Genomic DNA, 14,429 nt, shown 5'->3' on the forward strand with positions numbered 1-14,429 from the left:
AAATTTCTACTGTAAATTTGAAGGAAAAATTCGCCCATAGGAACTATTTAGTTACAAAATAAATCTATAGTTTGAAGCGCGCGATATTGTGACAAGACACGGAAACGTCATGAATTTCTCAATAGCAGAGTTACGTGACGGCGTCTTCGTATTTTATGAGGAAAGTTTAGCTAGTTTTAGCGTTACGCTACCCCAAGTAATGTGTACTTTTTCTTTACTCTCAAAAAATCAAAAACCACTGTGACGTCACCGATCGATTATATTTGTCATGTTTATGAACGAAAACACAGAAAGAAATAAACACTGACCGGAGACATTGAGTTAATAGTGTGTAGCAAACACGATTATTTAGCTAAATTCTCAATGCTGTACTCAAAATTTGCAAATTGACCTCCGGTTTGAAACAGCTGTGAGTAGAATGTTGCAAAATGAGGTTGATGGCGCGAAATCTTTGAGTATCCATTCGTTGCTATGGCTCGTAGTGCTTCCAAAGTCCGGGTTCATGCAGCTCAGTCATGAGTCTGTAGGTTTTCGAAAACTAGAGAGAATCTGCCAGCAACTGCGAATTTAGATATGCTTCGGCAGCTCAGTCCACGGTGATATGGCAAAATAGAAGCGATGAGAGAACACGGTCTGAGCGAACGAAGGACCGCTGAAGACGTTGTTGTTGCACGCGGCGCGGTGAACAATTGTCTGAGAAGACTAGCGGCGGGAAAGACCGGTTACGACAAAGATCTGGCCGGCCTAAGAAAACATCTGCCAGAGCTGACCGATTTCTCGAAGTGGCCGCCATGAGAAATCGACGTTCATCTTCACGCCAGCTGAAGAGAGACTTTGAACAGGCAACAGATCAACAAGTTTCTAGATCTATTATCTGTCGCCGACTGCCTGAGAGAAAAATTCACGCTTGTCGCCCTCACAAGAAGCCGCTACTGACGGCTAGATATTGGCGTCTTCGAAGTAACTGGGTAGCCGTGTACAGAACGCGGACACTTGACGACAGGAAGAGAGTACTGTTCAGCAATGAGAGTAAGATTAGCCTGGAAAATGACGGTTGTCTGTATGCGTGGCGTCTGAGTAGATTGATGTTAATGATATAGACGATCATGAAAACAATGGTGCTGAGTTCAATGTAGATCATGAAAACACTACTGAAAACCCTAAAACGCTGACACCACTATACAAACACTCCCGGCCACAGTTACAATGACGATACCGACGATACCAACGACGACAACAGCGACAAGAGCCAGCAAATACATCCTCAACAGAAGCACACGAAAACTGTCGCACTTTCAAGAGTGGTTTGAAACTGTTCCTATCTGCAGACAAAGACCTGGCCAAATCTGGTCCAGTAGTTCTATTTGTTGATTGGCACAATTTCCATACTGCAATAACTCATTTGCAGAGTCAGATCACGCAATGTCACAATTGATTGCTTGCCTCATAACACGACACTTCTGCTTGAGCCTCTTCATATGGTTGTACTTGGCCATCGAAGGCTGCTGAAAGAAGAGCGTACGTACAGACCACAAAGTGATACTAATGCCAAGCATACAGTGGTACGCAAAAGTAAGTGAACCCCTTGTAAAATCAAGGTTTTTCTAAATTCCTAACCGTTAAAAGATATTAGAGCCCCGTAATGTAGCCTGTGCATATTACTGACAACTATGCCTTTGCTAAAAGTTGGAATAACTGTTTTCGTAAAGGAGAAACCAAGTTAATCACAACGTGTGCATGGCAAAAGTATATGAACCCTTGGCAAAACTCTTCTCAGCGCTTCAAATACCGGCAGTTCTAAGCTGTTTTAGTGAGGTTTCTCCCACATTTTTAGTGCCGAGTTTGCACTACATAAATGCTTGATGCTAGAAGAGCGTAAGTTGCAACTCTGAAGCATTCTTGAGTCTCGTTAATGGCGCGCAAGAAAGAGCTTTCCGAAGATCTGCGAAAACGAGTCGTCGAGTTTCACAAGCTTGGAGAAGGTTACAAGAAAATCGGAAGACGCCTTTCAATTCACCAGTCGACGGTGCGGCAAATAGTGTACAAATGGACAGCTTTGAATATGACAAAATCACTTCCTCGGTCCGGACGTCCGAGAAAGCTGTCGGGTCGTACCTTACGAAAAGTCCTCCGATATGTCACAAACAATCCACGAACGTCAGCAGATTATGTGCAAAAGTCTTTGAAGGACGCAGGAGTCGAAGTGCATCAAAGCACAGTCCGTCGCGCACTGAACAGGGAAGGATTGCATGGCCGAGTAGCAAGAAGAAAGCCACTGCTGTCACCAAAACATCGCAAAATGCGTTTGACTTTTGCCAAAGCTCGTGTCGACAAAGAGAATGCATTTTGGAAGAAAGTTCTTTGGACAGATGAAACAAAAATTGAGCTGTTCAGCCACAACGACGTTCGTTACGTGTGGCGAAAAAAGAATACGGCCTTTGACGAAAAGAACGCTGTCCCCACTGTCAAGCACGGTGGAGGAAGCGTTATTCTTTGGGGTTGCCTTGCAGCGTCTGGCACAGGAAAAGTAGAATTCGTTCAAGGCCGCATGAATTCTACTCAATATCAAAAGATTTTGGCCGACAATGTTGCTCCATCCGTCCGTCATCTTGGTCTAGAGCCAAACTGGATATTCCAGCAAGACAATGATCCAAAACATACCAGTCGTTCAACCCGTTCGTGGTTTCAAGAACACTCGTACACTGTTTTAGAGTGGCCTAGTCAGAGTCCAGACTTAAATCCAATAGAAACGCTTTGGCGAGATCTGAAGAAAGCAGTCCACAAGCGCTCTCCAAAGAATTTGAAAGAGTTGAAGTCGTATATTGTTGAAGAGTGGGGAAAATTTCACCAGAGAGGTGTCAACGCCTTGTTGAAGCATACCAACACCGTTTGCTTGCTGTTATTGAAGCAAAAGGTGGAATAACTAAGTACTAATGAAAGGGTTCACATACTTTTGCAAAGAACTACTTTTGATGAATTTGAGTTTTCTTCTACAAACTAATTATGAGAGTTCAGTTCTACCATCAGCAAAGGCATAGATGTCAGCAATTTGCACAGGCTACATTACGGGGCTCTAATATCTTTTAACTGTCAGGAATTTAGAAAAAGCTTGATTTTACGAGGGGTTCGCTTACTTTTGCGTACCACTGTATTACTGAGAATCTCACTTCCCACAGAATTTAGGAGTGAGATTTCCAACATATTTTGAAGGAGTGGCGGTAATTCTAGCTATGGGGAACGAGTACGTAAAGAACGGTCACGTCAAAGAGCAACGGCTTCCGCGAAGTTAGCGGCATCATAGAAATAAAGCTTGTAGATGTATTGTCAGCCAATACGAGTGGTCTGAAATGGAGAAGAATGCTACGAAGAAATCGAAGTAAGAAGAATGCTAGGGACTGTGACCATCAATTGTAGTCAGAGCGTACGTATCCGTTCTAGGCCTACTGTACAGCTGTGTAATGGCATGCGTCGTACTTGTGCACTAGAGATGTAATAAATGCGTCAAAAATCGCGAACGGCATTGTCAAATTTGTACGAGTACTCGCCAACAGAGCTAGAAAATGATGTCGGGTTTTTAGTAGAGACTTCACAACCGACGGAGGTTGCAGCTGCAAACAAGAAGCAGAGCGATCAACCAGAACCAGACGTTCGTGATCGTTAGTACAGTCCCGACCTCGGACAACCGCCCGCGCAAACGAGTTCGTCAGCACTCCGACAACTCATATGAAAACGACGACGCTATTGTAAGATCGGTTGTTTATTATGCGCTGCATAAGTTTCTCGCATGCTTCTATGGTAGTGTGCAGTGATGGCCGGAAAGCTTGGAGGGATGGTAGACTGGAAAGACTGCAACTATCGTGGCGTCAAGCCTCTGCTTTAGTGTACTGTGCGATGAGCGGATGTCTTCAGAAAACGACTGTCGCACAGCACCTGGACTCTGAAGAGACGGCCACCGCTGTGGACTGCTTAATCGGATCAGGAAGGTAACAGTCACAGAGATATTTAAGCTGGAAAAAAACCAGTAGACTGTATGTAAGTGTAGTTGTTGTGTTGTAATGTAAGGTTGTATTATGATCCGGGTAGTTAGAGAGAGCGGGGGTTCCCGGTTGTGTGTTGGCGGTCGTGCAGTAGTCGCGTGTGTGTTGGCCAATAGACGGGAAACGTGAGTGCGAGTGGTGCAGTTAGCCTTGTGTGGCGCGAACAGCATTACATTTGGGGGCCTGTGTCCGGGAGAGTGACGTCGTACACGAGCGGCAGAAGAGTGCTGTCAGCAGACTCAAGCGGAGCAGCTGAAATCGTCAAGCGTAGCAGTACGTAAGTGTGGAACGAAACAGTGAGCGAGACAGACTGTTTCGTCGGGTGCACTAGGAATCACGCGCAGTTCACGCGGGAGTCACGTGCTGTTCTAGAACGTTCGTGGGCGTGGTAACAGACACACCTTGATCGCGTTGTGAAGGGAGAAACCGTCCTGGAGAGTGACTTCGGGAGGCGTTACAACTTGAGATCGAGGCAGACCATGGCGAGTGAGGGAGAAGTCGAGTCACTTCGCCGCCAGGTAGAAGAACAGAAGATTCAGCTAGAGGAAGCGCTGCAGAGGGTCTCTCAGCTGGAGAAAGAGCTCGAAGAAGAACGGAAATCCGTTCGACTGCAAGTGCTCGAAGCCAAGGAAGAGGTGAGAGATAGAACAGAAAAGACGTTGGATGACGTGAGAGCGCACCAGGAGCGTATGCGCAATGAGTATACGGAAATGCTGGCAAAACGGGATTCACAAATTGAGGAGCTCGTCCAGAAATTGGAGGATGCCAGAGAGATAGCCCCACCCTTGGAGGAGGACGAATTACGCACAGAGGATGTTGCTGAGAGGGCAGAGAGCGCTAGCAGCCAATCGTTGGGAACTACTAACCAGACAGGTAGGCAAATGGAGGAGCATCAAAGTCATGAGTCGAGTGTTGCCAGTGCAATGAGGGCCTGGAGTCTTCCTCGGTTGCAAAAGTTTACAGGGGAGAGGGTCAATGACGAAGATGGCTTCAAACAGTTTGTGAAAGAGTTCGAGAGATACTCTCTGCTGGCTGGTTGGTCTGGTGAGATTAGGCGGTTGCAGTTTGAAGTCCACTTGGGAGGCAGGGCACTGAGGATGTACGAGTCATTGAAAGATGACCAACGCAGGACGTATGAAGAAGCCCGAGATGCGTTGATAAAGGTGTTGCAACCTGTCAGACTGGAATCCTACAGGCGTAACCAATTTAACAGCAGACGTCAGAGAGAAGGAGAGTCAGTTAGTGACTTCGCAGAAGCATTACAGCGATTGATGATGCAAGCTTTTGAAAGGCACAGCATGGACAACGAACTGCGAGACAAGATACTACTCGGTCAGTTTGAACAGGGACTGTTGACCAAGTGGAAGACACACTTGAAGTACCCCTTGGATACGTTTGAAGATGGTGTAAGCCAGGCGCGAATGGCAGAAGCGGTAGAGGAACAGTTGCTTGGAGTGTCTGCTAGGGGAAATCCCAGAGGAAAGGCTGTCAAGCAGCATACTGCACAAGTAACAACTGAGTCCACTCTAACCCGTATACCAGGTGAAACTGAGCAGGACAAGGAAGCTGAGCAAGGGATCGCTACCTCAGCTAAGCTTGGAGGTCCAACCAGGAAGCCATGGATAAGGTGTTTCAAATGCCAACGGAAGGGACACTATGCATCTGACTGTCCTGACTTAGGAGGAGATAAGGGACCAGTCAAGACCAAGCCACAGCAAGGAAGTAAACCTAGCCAGGTATCAGTGGTACAACAGTCACCAGAGTCAGTGAGCCTGGAAGAGAGAATCGAAAGGGCTAAAAAGGAATACGAGGAATTGCAGCTCCGACGGCTACGACTATCGGTTGCAGCAACACAGGAAGAGGAGCAGGTAGCGGTTGTCACTGAAGCGGTAGGACCACGTCCTTACTCCCGAATCCTAGTTGGGGGCTGTGAAGTAGAAGCAATGCTAGATACGGGCTCTCCTGTCTGCATCGTTTCGGAAGCTGTACTTTTGCAGGTGGCCAGGAAGGGTAAAGTGCGGAGTAGTGATCTGAAACGACCAGGAGTAAGGCTAACGGACTACAATCACCAGGAGATCCCGGTATTGGCTCAAGTCGAACTTGAGTTATCTGTGAAAGACGGATTGACTGCCACAGTACCTGTGTTTGTGTCAGAGAAGGCTAAGCCACCTTGTCTGCTGGGACTAGAGGCCAGTTTGAAGCTAGGACTAGTATCCTTAGCCCCTAGCGTAGAAGTCCGCCGTGCAACAGGAGGGTCGAGTGTAAACGCAGCCCGGACCAATGTCCGACTGGTTGGAGCATGTCGAGTTCCCCCAAACCACGCTACGTTTGTGAAGGTTCGGGTGGAAGGAGATTGGAAACCTGGTGAACCGGTTATTTTTTAGCCCAACCGTGACTGGCAGAGGAAGAGAGAGCTACTCACTGAGGATACTATCTTAGTACTGGATCAGGATGGCGCGGCTCAAATTTTGGTGACCAATGGGGAGGCCACACTGTCTAAGGCCGCCAAAGGAGAAGTTGTAGGTACAGTGGAAGACTGTGATCTGGTCGATGCTGCCCGTCTGTCCCGAGAGAATACAGACATGCTTGGCGCAGCTGTGCCCCCAGATGAGGAGAGAGAACACACTGTGAATACGGTATCTGGACAGAGAGTGGATATGAGTGAGGGTGACGCAGAGAAAGTTAAGGAGAGGAAGGAAACGTTGTTGTCCCAATTAGACTTCTCTGCCAGTGAGTTGCCCGAGGAGGTCCTAAAACAAGTGAAAGAATGGCTTCTGCAACACGCAGATGTCTTTGCCGTCCTGGAAGGAGAGCTGGGACGAACAGATCTAGTCGAACACGAGATTGAGACGGGAGACCACCAGCCCATTATGCAAAGGCCAAGAAGAGAACCGTTTTCCCTGAGGCCTCAGATAGTGCAGATGGTGGAGGACATGCTTTCACAAGGAATAATTCGTCCGTCGTCAAGTCCGCGGTCGAGCCCTGTGGTCCTCGTCAAGAAAAAGGACAACAGTTACTAGCATTGTCAGGAGAGGAGATGAAGAGCTATAGCGAGGTAAAAGTGAAGTTCGAGAGCCACTTCGTAAAGAAGAGAAACATTATCTACGAACGAGCTCGTTTCAATCAGAGATCCCAAGGAGAGGGTGAGCCAGTAGACGCGTTTATAACATCGCTGTATACTCTAGCTGAGCACTGTCAGTTTGGCGTATTGCACGATGATCTCATTCGAGATCGTATCGTAGTTGGTTTGAGAGACTTGAAACTGTCAGAAAGATTACAGCTAGACCATGAACTTACGCTGGAGAAAGCAGTAGTGTCAGCTAGGCAGTCAGAAGCAGTGAAACATCAACAGAGCAGTCTCAAGACGTAACAAAAGAAAGCCAAGTACTACCTTGTGAAGATCAACCAGTGTCACGGAGTAGTGTACCTGTTCAGCAAGGGGCAGAGACTTCAGAAAAACCAGACTGTAGTGTACGGGTGCATGAACCTAGAACGTCTATTATGGACAGTCCAGTAATTACGAGTTCGGGTAGAGTAAGTCGCCCCCCTCAAAGGTTGGACTTATAAAAGGGGGAGATGTAGTGGGCGTTCCCCAATACGGGATACAAAACTACGCATTATTCTCGAACAGGAACAGAAAGATGGAAAGTTACATCCAGTGGCGTACGCCAGCAGGAGCCTTACCCCAACGGAAAGCCGGTATGGTGTGACGGAACTGGAAGCCTTAGCGGTCGTGTGGGCATTGAAGCACTTCAGAGCATATCTACTTGGACATCGTACAGTAGTATATACTGACCACGCCGCGCTAAAGTCGTTATGGAACACTCCGAACCCTTCTAGTAAGTTAGCTCGCTGGGGCATGGCAATTCAGGAGATCGGTCCGGAAATACGGTATCGACCGGGCCGCAGAAATGGCAATGCTGACGCGTTGTCTAGAGCACCAGTGCAAGATATGACGGTAGGTGAGGGTGATTTGGGCTCTGAATGCAGCGGTACATCGTCGACAACTTCACAGTCAGTTGCTGTGGTGGACATGGCCGATAGCGAGGAGGAGACCCCGGAAGGGATCGCAACGCCTGCTGGAGGAGACGATAGTCTGCCGGAAATAGGCAGAGAGCAACGTACCGACCCTTACTACGCTGACGTCATAAAGTACTTGGAGGAAGGTATCCTACCGACAGACGAGACGAAAGCGCGCAGGATTGCTATGGCAAGCCCACGATTTGATCTGATTGACGGAGTATTGTGTTTGGTGGAGACAAGACCACCCCACAGGGTACGAGTAGCGGTGCCTGAGAAGTTGAGACCAATATTGCTAGCTGAATCGCATAGCGGGCGGTTCTCAGGACATTTTGCGGAGAAGGGACTGTACGGAATGTTAGCTCGAAGATATTGGTGGGATGGCATGCGAAATGATGTACGTCGACAATGCCGATCATGTATGACGTGTGTGTCAAGGGCCGGGGCCGGTAGGAAGAGCCGACCTCCGCTCAAACCTATACCAGTGGGAGGACCTTTCCATCGCGTTGGAGTAGACGTGCTAACGTTGCCCCAGACAGCTCAAGGTAGCCGATATGCTGTGGTATTCCTAGACTACCTAACGAAGTGGCCGGAGGTTTTCGCCGTATCCAACCATAGAGCAGAGACAATAGCCAAGCTGTTAGTTGAACACGTCATATGCAGACATGGAGTGCCCAATGAACTTTTGTCAGATCGAGGAGCAGACTTCTTATCCGAACTGATGACTGAGATATGTAGAGTGACAGGAATGAAAAAGATCAACACTTCGGCCTATCACCCACAAACCGATGGTATGGTCGAAAGGCTGAATCGAACACTGACGGACATGATCGCGAAACATGCTTCGTTCTATGGATCGGAATGGGACAAGTATCTACCGTATATTCTTTTCGCCTACCGTGTCAAGCCGCATAGTTCCAGCGGAGAATCGCCATTCTATTTGGTTTATGGCCGTGACGCGCGCCTACCGACCGAGACGGTCCTGGAAGAGCAGCCTGGCCTGGGTCAACTGGACGTTGATGACTACAAAACGGACATGTTGCTAGGTTTTTCTGTTGCTTGGGAGAATGCACAGATGAGGATCAAGGATGCGCAAGAGCGGTACAAGCAGCAATATGACCGATTCCGGAAACCTCACACCTTTCGGATAGGCGATCGAGTTTTCATAGAAGAGGAGGTTGGAAAGAAAAAGAAAATTGGACTGCCATTTCGAGGTCCATACCGGGTAATCAAAACAACGGAGAACAACGTTGAAGTGAGACCAGTAGGCCGACCAGAAGAGCCTTCCAAGTGGTTGAATGTGGAGAGAGTACGCCCGTGTCCCCAAGAGATTGCTGAAGTGCCTTGTCCTGCAAGGAAAGGAAGAAGACGTCGGCAAAAACAGTCATAACGACGACGGGACTGAACGTGAATAGTGGGTAGTTCTGACTGGATATTTGGGAGTTGACGGCACGAGGGCGTGCCTTTTAGTGAACCGGGGGGTAATGTAAGGTTGTATTATGATCCGGGTAGTTAGAGAGAGTGGGGGTTCCCGGTTGTGTGTTGGCGGTCGTGCAGTAGTCGCGTGTGTGTTGGCCAATAGACGGGAAACGTGAGTGCGAGTGGTGCAGTTAGCCTTGTGTGGCGCGAACAGCATTACAGTAAGATAGTTAGCAACGTCTGTAATACGAACATTTTCTTTCATGTGGTATCGGTATATAATCTTTAGACGTGTAATCGTCGATCATTATATGCAAACCTATAGCCTCGTCCACTGAGTGGGTTTTGTGGTTATAGTTTGCGGTTTCAGTCCTAGCTAACGACCCACTTTCTACTATCCTATTAATATTGTACGTCACCGTTGTCTAAGCTCTCAGTTTTACCTGCGTTGCTTTCAACGATCCTGAAAACGACATTGGCATTGTAAACATTGGACAAACATCGTATGATGTCATGCATCCCTGCCAATCACTCTTGGAGGTCTAGGATTACGTGAAGCACAGAGTGTCTCTTCTCTTGCATTTATTGGTAGTTGTAATTCTAGTCGAGATCTAGTCAAACGCCTCCTTTCTACTTCTGCTATTAAAGAATCTTCGGTACTTCTTTCGGATTGCGAGACGAGTTCCAAAGCAGCCTTTCTTCAGGAATTTGGGAGTCTTACATCAGACACTAATATTGACTCGGTATCTCAACGTTCATAGCAAAAGCAAGTTGATACACGGGAGTTTGATTCATTGAAACAGTCTTCAACTATTCGTGACCAAGCTAGACTAAACGCAATATCTGAACCACATGCAGGGGCATGGCTCACAGCCATTCCCAACCCAAATCTCGGGCTTGCTATGTCCAGGCATGAGTTCACTGTTGCTCTACGACTTCGGCTGGGTACTCCTCTTTTTCCGTCTCATCCAAACGCTGTACGCTGCCCATGTGGTCAATGATTGACAAGTTTGGTGATCATCTTCTCGGCTGTCGTAAGAACTCGTTGAGATCAAACGTCACGATGCTTTGAGGGACACCGTCTATAAAGCGCTGTTGATAGATGACAAAGGGACTTTACTAGAACAGAGATTTTCCTCACAGAATAACAATGGCCCTGGTGATGTTTACCAACGCAACTTTCTGTTTGGACGTCCTGCCTACTTTGAACTTACCATCCGTAACATAGTCCAATTGAAATTTGTTGCCAACAGTGCAAATTCTACCGGTTCAGCAGCAGCAGTCTGGATACTATTAGTGCTCCATACTAAACACGTGCGCTTATTAAATTACTACAGATTGACTAGCAAGTTCACTATGGCTTCTATAAGGCAAAGCGAGCTCGCGCAGTCTGTACTTGTTTCAGCTGTCAGGGCAAAAAATTTCCCGTAGGACACGAGCCTACCACGACCATCGTCGCCGCTATGATCAACTAGCAGCTGGAGTCTAAGTATTGGAAGATGACAGTCGATGAAGTTCCAGAAGACGTGGATTCGAGCTACAACTGCAACAGCGAGATGGGCTCGAACCTCAGTGCACAGGAACACGATGACTGTGACGACATGCTGGTACGTGATGCAGTCTCTCATTGATGATCACGATATTGATGAAGAACCTGACACTGTTGTTGATGAACAACCTGATCAGTTTGATGTCGAAGTGCAACCACTGTGTCAAGTAAGTCTCTGTGTCAGTTAATCAAGAGACAGCTACTGATCCAGTCCTTACCAGTTCTCCTACATCGAAATGTCAACTGCTGAAACTGCCACTACAGACAGTTCAATGTCTGAATGTGATGAAAACGACCCTTCACCAATAACGCCTTCACCAATAACGGACAGCAAATATATAGTCTTAGGACAGTGTCTTCAAAGGCTATTCAAGTGGTGTATACAATGCCGAAAACTGGTTACTGATTTTCATCAGTACCAGTCTGGTTCATGCTTGTCACAACTGTTTCACACCATACCTGCAACTGGCAATCTCAGCCACTAGTAAATAATATGGCAGCAGAGAATCTAGTTTTACCAGCAGCTGCCTTGTTTTCTGGCACTACTGTCATAAATTCTCAAAGTTATCCTCTATAGCAAACCTTCATGTATTTTTCCATAGTGAATTCTACCTTATCCAAGATCGGCATTGTTGCCTGCTGTGACTGACACATGGGAGCTCATCAAAAAGCGGCTCTGGTATGTGCTGAAGAACAGACTTTGCGACTGTCAGGTGATAAAAGATGTGACAGTCCAGGTCACGCTGCAAAGTACTGTACATACTCATTGATGAACCAAAACTCTGGTAATATTCTGGATTTTCAACTTGTTCAAGTTTCAGAAGTTGAAATCACTGGAAGAATGGAGAAGGTGGGGTTTGAAAGAGCCATATCAAAGTTGGAAAAGTCGAATTTACAATGTAAAGTCTTAGCTACTGACCGACACCATCAGATAGTGTCGCTTATGAAAAATGTCTAGCCACACATTGATCATCAGTTTGATGTTTGGCACTTGGTAAAAAACAGATCAAAGAAACTAACGGCAAAAGCTACGGAGAAAACTTGCAGTGAACTAATGGGGTGGATAAAGTCTGTCACGAACTATCTCTGGTGGTCAGCTGCTACATGTGACAAAAATCTTGAGCTTCTTCGAGAAAAGTGGACATCCATAGTACACCACATAGTAAATGAGCACACATGGGATGATGCTAGTCACTTCACTACATGTGCTCATCTACCACTTCTTCGTCAGATAAGAGAAATAAGAAATGGCTGAGGAAGGGTCACCTGCCCAGAAAGTATTGACACAACTGGTGCTAGACAAGCGATTGCTCAACGGTGTAGGGAGTTTCAACCTGTTTTGCCACATTGGTAGTTAGAGGTCTACCATTCTTCTATGACAAAATATCAAAACGTGAGCACTTCGCTTTTAAAGGTATGTGGGCACGTCCTTGCATGGCACCACTTGAGCACAACATGAAGACAAACAGCAAACAAGCTACCACATCAAAAGAACAGAAAAGGTACAAGCTTGAGCATTGATAACAAAGGACAACAGCTATGTGATAGATATGCTTCATAATGTGATTGAGAAGAGAAAATCTGAAAGTAACCCTCTAAGAAATCTAAGAGCTTTAAAAGCCCCAGTCAACATAGCTCCAAACATAGCAACAACTAAAAAGCCGACAAAAACTAATGTTATCGAACAGCACCAAAGTCGAATGCAGATTAGTGACTATACTTAAGCCTTTATGTATCCACTTATGTGTCATCTGCTCATCTTGCTAATTAACTTAATTAACCTGGCCAATTTGAACCAGTTACCTTTCTTAAATCCACTATACATTCCGTTCTCTTCCGGGAATCTGCTACGAACTGTCATAACACAAGCTGGAATTACTACCTAGCCACGTGACATTATATGTTTGATTATACGTACATTTGATATTATACTTACTACTTAAGCATAGTAGTAGATATACTCACTTTAGTAAACTACCTGAGCATAATTAAGCTATATCATGCCTGTGATTCTCTGATTTATTAGAATGAGTGCATACATCCTAATACATCTATCTTATTTTTTGAACCCTGACCTTCTCTTTATATATAGGCACGAAACCAGTGGCTATGAAAGTACACCATCTGCAGCATTTGCCGGATGTTGTAGAGAAGTGGGGTGCTTTGTGGGGTCGTGCGACGTCCCCTTGTCAGTGACGGGAAAATGTATGTGTAAGGTGGAGCTCGACGGTAACCGGTCTAGAGACTCGCTGATCTATGCTCTCTCTTCGTCGGTGGAGGCGGAGCTCCTTTTAGGGTTACAAGCTTGCGATCAACTGAACCTCCTACGCAGAGTAGCTGTTACCACAGCGTCCCCACCTGGGTCGGAATCGATCCAGGAGGACTCTGTCGCTAGTTAGTATAAGGACTTGTTTCAGGGTGTGGGCTGCATAAGCGAATATTCATATCCGATCCGGTTGCAGCAAGGAGTGCAACCTTACTGTCAAGCAACTGCCCGCAAGGTGCCATACAATCTGTATGACAAAACGAAAGCAGAACTTCAACGCATGCTACAGCTAAATGTCATCAAAGAAGTCGTGGAACCAACCGCTTGGGTAAGCCCAATGGTGGTGATACCAAAAAAGACGGCTCTGTCAGAATCTGCGTTGACTACACGAAGCTTAATCGAGCCGTGAAGAGAGAGCGTTTTCAACTCCCATTGTCGGAGGAAATATTTGCAAAACTACGTGGCGCAAAATTCTTTACAGTCCTCGATGCTGCATCGGGATTTTGGCAAATACCCATTACCCAACGTTCCGAGTTTACAACATTCATCATCCCATTTGGCCGATACCAATTGACGAGACTACCATTCGGTATCTCGCCGGGGCTCGAAATTTTTCACCGTGCGATGCAGCATGTCTTGCAGGATCTGGACGACGTGGACTGCTTCATAGACGACGTTCTCATATGGGGAGTAATAGCAGAGGAACACGATAAGCGTTTACGCTAAGTTCTCGATCGGTTTCGGAGCAAGGGGGTACGCCTGCAGCCGGCCAAATGTAAGATTCGTCGCAGTGAAGTTCATTATTATGGTCATGTGTTGAATGGGTCAGGTGTCCCTGCGGATGAAAACAGAGTCAAAGCTATCCTGGAGATGAAACAGCCTGAAAACCCTGAAGAACTCCGTCGGTTTCTGGGATTGGTAGCATGCGTGTCAATCTTTATTCCAGGACAATCCCAGACCACAGCCCCTTTGCGGGACCTGCTACACAATGAGGCGGTGTGGACTTGGACACCAGCTCAGGCTCAAGCGTTTTTGCAGCGGAAACAACTAGTTGCAACGACCCCGGTAATTGCTTATTATTCTCAGAGAGGTCCTACTATTGTGTCCGCGGACGCTTCGTCTCATGGTGTAGGTGCCG

The 14,429-nt window shown here is 46.8% G+C and overlaps 1 protein-coding gene across 1 annotated transcript; it reads left to right on the forward strand.

Annotated features, from left to right (window-relative positions):
• Positions 1-4,471: 4,471 nt before the first annotated feature.
• Positions 4,472-7,057, forward strand: LOC134196960 (uncharacterized). Its single transcript, XM_062666223.1, has 2 exons — positions 4,472-6,373; positions 6,422-7,057. The coding sequence occupies exons 1-2, from the start codon at positions 4,517-4,519 to the stop codon at positions 7,055-7,057; spliced, it is 2,493 nt and encodes an 830-aa protein (XP_062522207.1). The 5' UTR covers positions 4,472-4,516.
• The last annotated feature ends 7,372 nt before the right edge of the window (positions 7,058-14,429 follow it).

The sequence above is a fragment of the Corticium candelabrum genome, chromosome 1 (assembly GCF_963422355.1).
Source record: "Corticium candelabrum chromosome 1, ooCorCand1.1, whole genome shotgun sequence".
Lineage (NCBI taxonomy): Eukaryota > Metazoa > Porifera > Homoscleromorpha > Homosclerophorida > Plakinidae > Corticium > Corticium candelabrum.

What these genes read in the sequence shown, in the direction of transcription:
- LOC134196960 (XM_062666223.1), top strand. Translation starts at nt 4,517, where the DNA reads ATGGCGAGTGAGGGAGAAGTCGAGTCACTTCGCCGCCAGGTAGAAGAA. An exon ending in ACCACGCTACGTTTGTGAAG is followed by an intron (nt 6,374 to 6,421) that starts GTTCGGGTGGAA and finishes GTTATTTTTTAG; the next exon opens with CCCAACCGTGACTGGCAGAG.